A 13,253-nucleotide genomic window follows, 5' to 3' on the forward strand; every position below is an offset into this window, starting at 1 on the left:
GCGCCGGGCATCCCTTCCCTTCTCTGTTGTTTTCATTTTCCTCTCGTGAACCTTGCTACCCCGGCTTCAGCACGGAGGCTGTAAAGGAAGATGGAGAGCCGAGTTACCTCAGAATGATCACTATCGTTAACATTCACGGGTGGTTCACTTATCATTCCTGACTGCACAGACATGGCAGCCGCTCGGAAGCGTCCGCAGGTGTAGCATGGTGATACATATTACATTGTGCCACAATGGATTTATGTATTCTGTAACAAAAGAAAAGTGTAATGAAAAAATACAGAAGGTAATCCTTTATTCCTCCACCGCACAATTTATCAGTAATGCCTGTGGATGATAAGTGCCAGGGATTTCCTCTGCTTGCTTTAACCTTGTCACCCAGGTACATTTTGGTAAAATGACAGAAAAATACAGACTAGGGATTTTCCTCCATTCGAAAATCTTTGAAAAAGACGCTTTTAATTTATGGAAGTTAGTCCAAACACAAGGCTTCCTTTCGAGCTTTTAGTCTGCCTACGCCGAAAAAGATAAACATATTGGTTTGAAATAATGCTGTCAGCCGGCAGCAGATTACGAGAGAATGTAAAGCAATTTATAAGCAGACTCAAAGCTAACTTAGTTCAGGTGGAACCCAGGTGGATGGAAGTTTGCGAGCTCTGGCCCAGCACTAGCGTGTGAGCACCCGACAACGTGTGTTCCCTTTTAGGCCCCACTCATCCACCGCCCAACATATTGTCACAGATGGAGCACACACTGACTTCTGAGGAGAAGGCAGAGGAAGGCAAGTCTGAACGCAGATGATTGGCATTTGTTCCAAACACAGCCTGGCCTGGCGCCAGAGCAAATACCCCCAAGTTTATAAATGCACAAGGCACTTTACATTTCAGTGCTCTTGCCAGAGTATCACTTACTGCATCGCGCCCTAAATATAGTTTTTAAAAAAGAGCTATTTCTTATTTTGCTTTGATCAGTAAAATAAACTTTTAAAGATTGTTCTGGGATGAGGTCCAGCTTCTGAGGTAAAGAATGGCCAGGGCTCAGGCATGATTCAGTAACAGAGTGTTCAGTAAAATTAGCTTGACAGTTCTCAGGCCTGCTGTTCGATAGCAAGAACTTGACCAAGTTAAAATGGATGATCGTGCTGGCTAGACCAGCGTCGGCTTTTGCTTTTTAACAAATGGAATGTCAGGGATTAAACAGCGAGCCGTATGGAGAGGAGGGGTGTGGAGATGTCTTTGTATTAGGGAAGCAAATTGGGTCCTCGCCTTGGAGATGGGCCCCCAGCCCCTGCGGAAAGCCAGCCACTTGGTTGGGTCCAGGCGAGGTTTAAGCCCCTTCCCAGCCCGCCCTACCGTTGGGAAGCCTTTCCATGGCTTAGCTTGGGGCTTGGCTTTTCTTTCCGTTTTCTTGTCAATGTGAAGTTCTGCCATGTTTTTTGGCCATGTTCCCCTTCGAGATTCTTGTGGGGAAATGGGAATGCAACCAGACTCCTTGTGGCAATTCCCATGTTCCATAGTTGGAAACTCGGGTCCCATTTGTTACATGAGCTGCTCGGAATTAGCCTGTTTTGTTCCAGTGCCCAAGCATAGTGAGTAAGATATTTGTGATACTTGCTCTTGCAATTAACAGTCTTAGTGAAGTTATACCTCACCAAGGGGCAGGCCTGTTTTTAGGGTACTTGTTTCTTACCAGCTCATTTCTATCTAAAGGAAAACCTCTCCCCTTAAAGTTAATTGGCTAGAAGCTTACAAATTAGTATTAGTAGTTTGTCTTGTAATTGTTTATGCCTCAGCTAATATCCTGTTTGACCTTTTAGGACTAAGTAGATTAAAACATTCCTACTGAAGTGTGCATAGACATAGACTATATAGTGAGTGTGTGAATGAATGAACGAGTGAGCGAATGAATGAATGAATGTTTTTGTTGGTTGGTTGGTTGGTTTTTTTTTTTACTGGTCAGTTATGAAGAGCCTTTTCCTTATTCTAAATTGCTTTGGGCTATCACCCCACACACACACACAGACACTCACACACACATACAACATGACATTTTTTCCTCCAGGGCTCCATGAGCTTTAATATTATGGTAGTATCTGCCTGCAGTGACATCTACTGACACAAGCCAAGTTTATCGTTTGTCAATCCTTGCTGCAAGATTTGGCTGGGGAGCCAGTATTAGTGACCCACACAGACCAATTAGATCCAATTTGAGATAAATTAGGAAAACATTCTATAACTCTGACCTCTCTTTCACTTAGAACTGTTCATACTAGAATGCGTTCCTGTCTCTGTCTCTCTGTTATTAGAAGTAGGGTTATTTAACCTATTTTTAAATAATTGGCACTTTGATGTACACTTATTAAAACTTAAACACAATGAAGATTGCAGTGACATCGCTCTGGTTGAATATTGGTGATGATTTAATATTTGTCTCTCCCTACAGAAATGCTGCTCACGGATTCTCCCTTATTCAGGTGGACAACACAAAGGTCACCATGAAAGAAATCTTGCTAAAAGCAGTGAAGCGAAGAAAAGGATCCCAGAAAATTTCAGGTAGGATAGTTAAATCATACCCCAGCGACAGAAGCTTAACCCTTAGTTAAAAGTGCTTGGTGTGTGTGTGGGGCGGGGTGGGGAGAGAGGAGAGAGGGAGGGAGGCAGGCAGGCAGGCAGGTGGTATGGCTGGTTTCTGGATGTTTCAGGTATCAGTGCCAGAAGCTTGATTAGCAGGTCTATGGCAAAAAAAAAAAAAAAAAAAGTGATTTTTAAGTTGCCCCTGGGCCCAAGGAAGAGACTGGGTCAGTGGCATATGTGAGAAGAATGTGTTCATGTGGGTTATGGAAGTTCCATCATTAATAATTTTGATAGATGAAGACAAAGCTACTTGAGCCAACTATTAGTTGGTGTAAAGCTGTCTTGAAAACCGAATCCTAAATTTGAAGCACTGCTTTTAATTTCATGTTTTCACATAATTTTCAGTGGGGGAAACTTTTAGTTGCTAGTGTTTGCGATGTGGAATAAAGCGGGAAATTCAGTTTTACCAAATGAGGGCAACTGTTACAAAAAAATGTTTTTAAAGATAAATCACTTGATGCACAGAAATACCTGTTAATCTCTAATTTCTCATTACCCAACTTTATACAGAAAATAAGCTTATGGTACTAACTGTGATATTTAAAAGATAAGAGAAAAATATTACCGATATTGAGAAATAATTATTTTAAGAAATACCTCAAAGATTTGTCATACCGCAGACAACCTAAGTATAAATCAGCCTGTATATGATATGTCAAATAGCTTTGTAAATGAACGAGACTTCTTAAACACTTTTGGTTTTATCTTTTGGAAAGGAAAAAAGAAAGCATTGTTCAGGTTGAAGAAAATAGTTTTGTGTTCTTTTTAAGGGGAGGCATATAATCTGTTCCAGATTTAATTAGCTATCTTCAGATGAAAGCTGAAGTTTTAATAAAAGTTAGAAGAGATAACACAGTGAAGGACACGGATGAGCTGTCTCAAGGCCATATTCCAGGGGAACGATAAGAGCTGTAAAAAATGGCAGAGGAGAGCAATTGAATGGAGCAATGAAAATCTGATTCTCATAAAAAAGAGAGAGAGAGAGATGCTGGTAGGGGCGGTTGTAGATGAGACCTGCTAGCGTCTGCAAGCAATTTGGATGCTCGCCAGGAGTCATTGTTCACCCTCGGCTGTGGCGGCTCCGTCCAGATGTGCCAACTGCACGTTTCGGCTTTTGCCAGCTGACTGCGCCGTTTGATAACCAGCTCTCTGGATGCCCATCACTGGCCGCAGAGATAGAATTAAATGATGATGATCTTCCCACAAGTTGGGAGAGGAAACAATGCATATAAATCTTGATTTCATCTCAGCATGAGAAGTCTTTATCCATCATCACTCATAATGAACAAGTCGTTAGCTGGGATGAATGGTGTTCTGGTTTTTCCAAACACCTCTTTTGTTCATTTTTTGGGTGACTTTTATCCATTGCATGGGGGTCAAACCTCTTTGTATTTAGGGGATGATTGAAGAGGCATAGCCTCGCCTTCCCAGGGGAAAAGAGCTATGTTGGGGTTCTAGGCGCCAATCGTATTTAAACAGCTTCGGACATTTAGAGATATTTAATAAGCATTAATCTTTCTTTACGATCCTGGATTTTTTCTCTTGTCCCTAAGTTTTCTTTACATAATAGTGTATTTCGTGACGTACTCATTTATTCTAAGATAGCATTATTCTGAACTGGCCATGAGGAGGTAGAACTAACTTTTAACCTTCTCAATAGAAATTCTGCTGTCGCAGATTTTTTAGACCGTGAAACCTCCGTGAAGTGACTGGGCTACCGCCGAGCCGGTGTCTTTCGCTCTGTCTCCTCTGTCCCAGCCACCTCTGTCCAACCGAATGCCTGTTTTTCTGCGTCCATCTCCAGTAAGAACGTTTAGCGCACACACGTTGATTTATGTTCACCTTTGTACACACATCCCTGCCATTTCCGTCAGAGTCTTTGCCATACCCTTGGCAAAGAATTAGGACTCGTTATCCGAAAAACAGTGATCTGCATTATTTATTCCTTTTTATACTACAAAAGTCGATTGAGATTGATGCATTTACATAAATTACTGTCCATTTTATTAACTTAGAGAGCTTTTTAAAATAAGAAGCTCTTTCTGTTGCTTTATTAACTCTAGTCTCACGCAACAGAAGGCTATCCAGTTTGGCGAAGAGCTTTATTTAAGGTTAGCTTGCTAAAGGTATGGTATAGTTTATATTTTTGAACTTCGTGTTATGGAGTGGACCTGTTTTGGAGGGTGATTAATGAAAAGAGGAAAATCCTCTTGTCACAGAGAGAAACAGAAGTACATTTACTTAAAAAAAAAAGTCTTGGTGCTCGCAGTTGGCTCACCTATTGTGACATGAACTTAGTCTTGAACTCGGTGGCAGGAGATGCTAGGTTAGAGATCCTCATCCTGTATTTCCTGAGCCTCTACCACAATGACCTGCTAATGCTAAGTCTTTGCAAGCAGATGCCTGCCACCTCGACGTCTGGGACAGAATGGAGTGCTCAGCCTGCAGACAGCTTTCACCTGTCTGAGTGCCGAACCACACTGGTCCCTTTGCTACTCTTTGAATATAAGTGAAAGGGGAGACGTGCCACTTGAGATCGAACGTGTGCCGTGTGGAGTTGAGAGTTCTCACACTGTTTGTTCATTAGAGGTTAGTTTTATTAGATCAGGATTTCAGAAAGCCTTTGATAGGCTGACAGTGAGCTTCTGACAGCTCTCCATTTAATAATTAATAACAATAATAATAATAATAATAAATTGAGAACTACTTCATTATTAAATCAAGATGTGGACATAATGATTGTCCTAACATTTAAGTTCTCTGTTGCCCTTCCCCGTGGCACTCTCTCTACAATTATCATTTGTAAAAAAATCAGAAGGTGATAGGTATTTGAACAAAAGAATTCTTCTTTGTTTAGGTAAATAGCTTTGTCAGTGGAAACACTTAGGGTTTAAAAATATTTTTGCTTTTTGTGGATAGAATGTCATTATAGACACTTGTAACCGATCTAAAATTTTGCCTTGCATTATTTGTAATTATTTCATCAAGTCATAACTCTTTATGAACACTGCAGGGTTTTTTCTATTAATATTCATGTACTGAACTATAGTAATCTTTTCACAGTGTGTTCCAGTCAGTTCTCTGCTAGGCCGTTTTTTAAAGCCCATTTTTAAATGTCTCTTTTTAAAAGTTTCTCTCTGGCTTTTCGTTTTATTACTGACCTACTTGACATTTGGAATCTACCTGCATTGCAGTGCAAAAAGTCCACACTGTTTAAGAAAAATGTAAATGGAGAATGCAGTTTTAGAAGAATTAGCTAGAACCTCTACTAATCTTAACAGTTGACGGACGTGTTTTTGCCATAATGAAGAGTAGCCTGTCTGGTCCCTTGATTTAGCTGGTAAAATATACTAAACTGTTATTTTGTGAGTAAAGGCCTTCGTTCATCAAGTTCTCCTTTGGTCACGTTTACCCGCACTATCAGTGACCTTCTGAGCTCCTTAGTATTTTGTTGTTGTTTAAAACTGCTGCTTCCTACCGACCCTTACCAGCCTCCTGAAGTATGATGTTGGGTATGACAGAGACACTTGAGAAATGGAAGCAGATCCAGTGTCAGTCCTAACGTTGAGGCAGACATACCGTGTAGGTATCTCTTGATCTGCGAAGGAGAGAAGGCTTTGAAGTGGGATTTTCCAAGCAGAATAATTTTCTACAGGGCTCTCTTTCAGTATATGTTGTCATTATGAAACAAAGGTGTTTTTCTTTGTCATCTATTGAAAGATCGAACCAGAAGCATATGAACTTTTTCTTAACCCTGTCAATTCTTGCCTTTTGATGTGAAAAGCAAACTTTTATTAATCTGCAGATCCTTTTGAAAAGTCTGTACAGTGTTGTTAATAAGACTTACGACATTCGCTCCTACCTTTCCTTTACAGAATTTCACCTAGAATTTGAAAGATAAATGTTAACTTTGTTGAGTGGACCCCCTCTTAATATCTCGGCTTAGAGTCACAGACCACCTTACTACTTGCTAACTTACTGTTTTCACAGGACCCCTGGAATGTGACCAGTGAGAACGTCTAGTCTAGGACTTCTCAGACATTATACCCTAAAGGACCACTAGGAGCAGAGAGGAGTTGTGAACACATACCTACCACAGGGTGTGTGTGGGGTTCAGATCTGAGAGGCAGCTAATGATAACGTCATTGGATTCTCAAGGTTTATCTTCAAAATGCATATAAAATATGCATATTGATCCATAATATATTTGTAGTTGTGTTGAACATTGACTCATCATGTGCTCCTAGGTGCCAGAGTTGTGCTGGGTACAGGGAGACAGTGGTAAAAGGCCCTTGCTGAGCAGGGAGGACCTTACATTTTAGAGGGAGAGTAGTTACAAGGGGCTGAGAGAGAGAAGAATAAGATGCAGGGGAGCTCAGGGTATAGCATGGATGGGCAGGGAACTCCTCCCTGAGAAGCTGACATTTAAATTGTGACCTTTGCGTGTAAGACAGGAAGAGTGGGGGAGGGGCCGTGGCTGTTAGAACTTGCTGTGTTTTATTGTAAAAAGAACACTTTTTCACAGTCAATTTACCTACCTGCCCCTCCCCCCGCTAAAAATATTGTAGTAAAACTGACCCTTGAATTCTTCCCCGTGCTAACTCCCCACGTCTCATCCATTAGCAAGTCCTACCAATTTTGCCTCCTGAATATATCCTCAATCCGTTCAGTCCCGATTACCATGACTTCACCTGGACCGTTGAAAATAGCACGCTAGCTGGATTTCCTGCATCTGTTCTTGGCCCCGTCCAGTCTCTTGTCTACATAGCAGCCAGAGAGATCTTTTTAAATATAAATCAGATCATATCTGCTCCAAACACTTCAGTGACTTCTAGTTGCATTCAGAATAAAATCCAAACTTCTAACCACTCTGAAATACACTGAGTCCCAAAGAGGGGTGGGGTGTACAGAGAATATAAACATAAAGAAAAAAAAGAATTGGAAAGAAGTACGGAGTTGATGGTTGCAGTGTGACAGAGGAACACAGACCAGGCCGAGGACCTGGGAGACCAGGCTGGGGACACGGCGCCGGTGACTTAACGTGGACCCGCCGTGAGAGACCCACGCGACAGCAGAGGCCATCCTGACTCATTCCCGCGACACCTCCCGCAGGAGGCCGCACTCTCATGCCAGGTAGACCGAGAAAGGCGTATGCAGATTAATTTATTACTTATCAAGAGTGTTATAAAGGGGATTTGTGTGACTAAGAATGAGTCAATCTTTCCGCAAGCTCAGTTCCAATCAGGTAAGAGCTGATTTATCCAGTGCCTTTGTGTAAGTACAGATATTACCGCATTTAATCTAATCCCTAGAAAGTAGACATTATTATTCCTCTTCTGCAGGTGAGACTTTAGAAGTGTTAAAAAGTAGAGGGAAACGTGCATCTTAAAATTAAGGAACTAAGATAACTATATGTGTAATCATACACTTACCTCCGTGAGCTTCTCTCTCCTCAGCTCTAAGAGAAGTTAAAGTAACTCACATTTCCACAGTAAGTAAATGGCGGATTCTGAATTGGAGCCTGGGCTTTTTTGACCTCAAAGCTTGCACTGTTTTTATTGTACCATGTTGCTTATTAGAACCCTAATGGGAGAACAAATTTAAAATTCTGTAAACAGAAATGTTCATTGATTCTAAGATCTAAATGCACTAGGGAAGTGCAGCATTTAAAAGAACCCTGTGGTGAATCTGGATATAAAGCCAGGAATTCTTTATGTAATTGCACAGTTTGTCTGTATCGGTGTCAGTTTTAATGTTTTACGTCTGGCTTTCTTAAAGCAACATACACCTGTCCCGAGTTGCCCTGTGGAGAAGAGAAGCCCATGTATTTTAGATGGAGCAGAATTTTTAACACTCTTCTAGCCCGAGATGCTCTCCAAAGACTAAATAGAGATAAAGTATCTGCCAGCTGTAGGGGTGAACAGAACCTACTTCACGTATAGTTGTAAAGACAAAAAATTCAGTAACGTTTCATCCAAGAAAATATTTTGGGAGCCAGGGACACAGACGTGTAGTTTCCTTACGCTGCAGCTGGTCATCCTTTAAAAAAACAACGAACAAGAAGATGAAGACAGAGAAAAGGTAAACAGGACTGTTTAAATGTTCTTTGCCCAAAAAGCAGTAATTCCTGCAGAAACTGCCCCTCATGAAAGAATAAATAACGCGCCTGTGCCATTTGTAGGGGGGCGGGGGCTGGGTACGAAAGAAGGACCTGACACTCGGTATCCAGTGGCCCTGTGGGAAACCGATGGAGTGCTAAGGTGTTTAAACGTACAACTCACAGGTGCCCCAGTCAGGAAGCTCCCAGTTAAATATTCCTGCTCGCCTCCTCTCTCCCTTCATCTCACCTGAGTCCTCCTCCCCCATTCGTAGTGCTCTGAGGCTCCTGATGGATCTTCTTGGGTATAGAGCAGAGCACGTTAAAGATGGCATTGCAGTCAACTATTGTATCCAGAAAGCCTGGAAATTTAGAGAATTTATGTCAAGCAAAAATCTTTTGGAACCACTTTAGAGACCCAATTATTTTAGAAAGGTGTTATGAGCTCTCGTAACCGCTGTATCAGAAAACCGTGAAATACATCATTCGCCAAAACTACATTTGACCAGCATTTACTCTTCTTGCTAGTCACTAATCTTTCAGGAGTTCCTTTTTCATCACGAAGTCTATTCATTCACTCCATCTGGGGCAGTCACCAGGATGGATTAGATTAAGAAAAAGCAGAATGAAAGGAAGAGAAAGGACGTACACTCCTGAGAGGCCGTGCAGTGGTGCAGGGCACACACATTGGAGTCAGAGGACCTTTCCCTGGGTCTGCTGGGGACAGTTCCAGAGCAGCACTCATTTAATAATAGCTTTTCAGAAAGAAAAAAATACTACATTAAATGTACGTATCGATTGTTAGCTGTATCCTGATCTTGGAAACGTTAAAAAATGAAAAATATATATATAGAATAAGAAACTGTGGTAACTGAATGTGCAGTCATGTATTTACCTCTATGAGCCTCGCTTTTCTTAGCTGTAACGTGGGAGAGGTTGAGGAAGGATTAATCAAGGACACTGGAGGAAAGGGCCACCTGTGCTCTAAAGCTCTGTATGGCTCTCAAGACACCCTGTTTAGTTCAGCAGTCACCATCCAGTGTAACCACTGTACCAGAAATCAGGTGGACAACCCATTGAGAAAACAGACTCAGAAGGGGCAGTGAAATATGGTCAGTTCACAGCTAGAAATATTGAAGCTGCTAAAGCAGCACAGATAAGGGAGTATTTAAAACTACTGGGTGAGGCAGGGACCTGAGGAAAGATGCTCTGGAGTAAGTGATTTCTTTGACAGCTTTTTGAAAATTAATTAGAACTTTGCCAGATGGGTAAGTGAGAAGAACATTCCAGATAGAGACGTGTTGAGATGTAGTCACAAAACATAAACATTCCAAATTGCTGGAGCAGGAACAAGGCAGAAGATAAGCTGCAGAAGTTAGGCAGGGGCCAGATCCGATCGGCCCAGACCCGGTAGTGTGCTCAAAATTAGAAGAGGTGCACCCATTTCCTGGGGGCTCATTAAGCAGGAAGCGGTCCTTACCCTCAAGACACTTATTGTTTAGTTGGAGAGACAAACAGATAGGCAGTTACCATACCACGCACGTGATGAGCAGAAATAAGTCTAGGGGAGCACATTGTGGGAGGGGAGCCCTAGTCCAGTCTTAGGGAGTCAGAGAGGATTATCTTGAGCAAATTATCCAGCCGGGACCTGAAAAGTGGTAAAAACTGTTCAGGCGAAGAGGGATACGAACGAAGGAATGAAGGAACGAAGTGAAAGCGCTGTGTCTTCTGGAAACCGTGGGAGTCGAGGATGGGGAATGATGAGCCTGAAGTCACTTGGGACCAGATCATATTTGTAAACTGTTGAATTTGAACTACATTCTGATGGCAGAGGGGAGCCATTGAAAGGAGAACAACACAGTCATAATTTCTTATAGAAAACACCATCTGTGTTTTAAAAAATGGATTAGAGGACATAAAACAGGAGGCAGAGACGGCAGCGAGGAGGCTCTTAAGGACCTTGCCCAAATGTGATGAGCCTTGAACTAAGGTGCGGAGAGGTGGGGGGTGCTCAGTCCAGGAAACAGGTGCGGACACCATTGTAAACTCCGATTTCTGTCATTAGAGAATGCACAGTTTGGGGGGATTAAAACAGCTTGGAGCTGCCACCAGTTCTGGTGTTAATATTACAACAACATGAAGCTTAAGGGCTTTTAAAGAATTTAAGTTAAATATTTGTTGGGGAAAAAAAACATTGTGGAGGAGGGAGAAGTAAAAAGCGAAAGTTTTCTCTTTCTTTGGTGTAAATACTTTTTTTAAAAAATTTTCATGCAGATACACATAAAGGCTGTAAAGTTCGTGGGGGCAGGACCCTGATTTTTGGTTTTTGGTTTTTAAAAATCACTACATACCTAGCAGTTAGCAGAGTGTCTGTCAGATAGAGAACACTCCATAAACATTTGTTAAATGAACCTGTGAAAAATTTATCTGAGTAAAGGTTTCTTAAAATGATACCATAGAAGATATCTGATTTTGCAATTTTTTAGTCAATATGTCATAAGCATTCTATATTAGAGTAACCGCTGCATTTTTATCTTTCTCGTTAAATTTATTTAACTTGGCTTTCTATTGAAGGACATTTAGATTTAGATTTTTTCCAGATTTTCAGTTTTACACAAACATACAGTGAGCCGTCTTGTAGGAATATTCATTGCACATTTCTGCTGGGTTTTAAACATGGGATTGCTTGTCTAGGGGGTTGCTTATTTAAAATGTTGACAAAATCAAATTGCTCTTCAAACATTTTATACCCATTCTTTGACACTCAAAGATTATAGGAGAGGACCTTTTCCCCCAGCCCTTTACTAACACTGGATATGATCATTCTTTAATTTTTGTCATATTGATGGTTAGCAGTTAGTATCTCATTTTAATTTGCATTTCTGGGTTTTTAGTGTAATTAAGCACTGTTGAGTATTTCTATTAGGCATTTATCTTTCTAAAAGATAGTTCTTAAGTCAATCAGTTGTTTTAGTCGGAACTGCGATTGAGAGGAAGCCTAATTCTGTCCACCTCCCCTCCCCTTTTCCTGTTTAAGCAGGTATGTGCGTACACACACATACACACACATCACATGCACACATGCACACTTCAGTATGTAGAGAAAGGCCAGGCCATTTCACTTGTTTGCCCACTGGCCCTTTCTTCACCGGCAAAGCTTTGTTCATGTTCAGAGAGAGCCAGCTGGTAATTCACTAGACTCCAGCTCACCTCATTTGAGACCTTCTGTTGTGACCTGCTTAACTTCGTCATCAGAACTAGTTTAAAAAACAGATTTTCTGTTAAGTAGTTTATTTTAGTCTGGCACACTTAGAAAGTTCATCATAATCTGCAAATCAGAAATGTAGACCAAAAAGTCGTCCCTTAATAGGTTTGTTTTTGGGGGGCGGGAGCACATCTAAGGACACATCTGGCAGCATTATGAACAGCACTGGCACCAAGGGCAACTGTGGGGGGTTAATGGGGACCCTGCATCATCCTTGCCATGTGCCTGGTGAGTAAACTCCTAGAAGTTTCTGGGAATGGCAGCGAGTGGGGAAAAGGCTGCAACCAACAATCAGTGTCACAAAGTGGGGATGACGAATTTGCCGAGGAGGCCGTCGAGACAGATGTTTAATTAGCTGAAGTCAGAGTGGATAAATTGGGAGAGGACTGCCGAGGTGGAGAGGGGCCTTTGCCCCTCACCCCTCATTTAACTGCATTTGGGTCGTGGGTTTTCTGAGTTTCGGTTTTGGTTTTGTCCTTACCATTTATTTGCTTTTCGAAGGGAACATCCTCAGATTGGGGCAAGCTGGGGAGGAGTGTAGAGAGAAAGTACCCTTTGGTTACAGCTACTGAGTACTTACTGTATTCCAGGTGTTTTTGTATTTAACCTTCACAATGAACGTGGGAGATGGGCATTATCTCTTTTTTACGGTTGAGAAACTGAGGCTGCACATGTGTGTGTTGTACATGTATGTGTTGTACATGTGTGTGTTGCTAATGAGTCATGTAGGTGAGATTTGAACCTAGACCTCTTGATTCTTGAGCCCAATGTTTTTTTCCCTGTACCCCAGCTTCCCCACTCAAGATGTACTGCAGATGGAGGAACTTTCTGGAGTAAAGATAACAGTCTATATATTCACAGGAGCTGGTGTCACACAGGTGTATGCATTTGTCAGAACTATTACATGGTACTTATAAGATTTGTACATATTACTGTATGTAAATTTTACTATAAAATAGAAGAATCTTAAATATTGAACACCAGGTAATGTTATACACACTGAAGTGTTGAGAGTGAATATACTGTTGTATGCTCCTTACTTAGAAATGCATTTTTGTAAATGGACTGGTGAATAGAAATGTGATAAAGCAAGTATAATAAGGTGTTAGTTGTAGGATCTAGGTAGTGTGTACAGTTCTTTCAGCTTTTCTGTGACTTAAAAATATTCATAATAAAATAGCAAAGACCTCATAAAATTAAAAATATATAACTTAGATTCTACTTATATAGTATAAATTTCTGGACTTACAAATATATG

At 41.2% G+C, this 13,253-nt stretch overlaps 1 protein-coding gene across 7 annotated transcripts in view; it reads left to right on the plus strand.

Annotated features, from left to right (window-relative positions):
- MAPKAP1 (mitogen-activated protein kinase associated protein 1) overlaps positions 1 to 13,253 on the plus strand; it is a 238,846-nt gene that overhangs the window by 149,700 nt on the left and 75,893 nt on the right. For all 7 annotated transcript variants that reach the window (XM_023533068.1, XM_023533070.1, XM_023533071.1 and 4 more), the window contains one exon: positions 2,443 to 2,552. In XM_023533068.1, coding sequence (XP_023388836.1) covers positions 2,443 to 2,552 — 110 coding nt within the window. The remainder of the gene's footprint in view (positions 1 to 2,442; positions 2,553 to 13,253) is intronic.

The sequence above is a fragment of the Pteropus vampyrus genome, unplaced genomic scaffold (genome assembly GCF_000151845.1).
Source record: "Pteropus vampyrus isolate Shadow unplaced genomic scaffold, Pvam_2.0 Scaffold95, whole genome shotgun sequence".
Classification (NCBI taxonomy): Eukaryota; Metazoa; Chordata; class Mammalia; order Chiroptera; family Pteropodidae; genus Pteropus; species Pteropus vampyrus.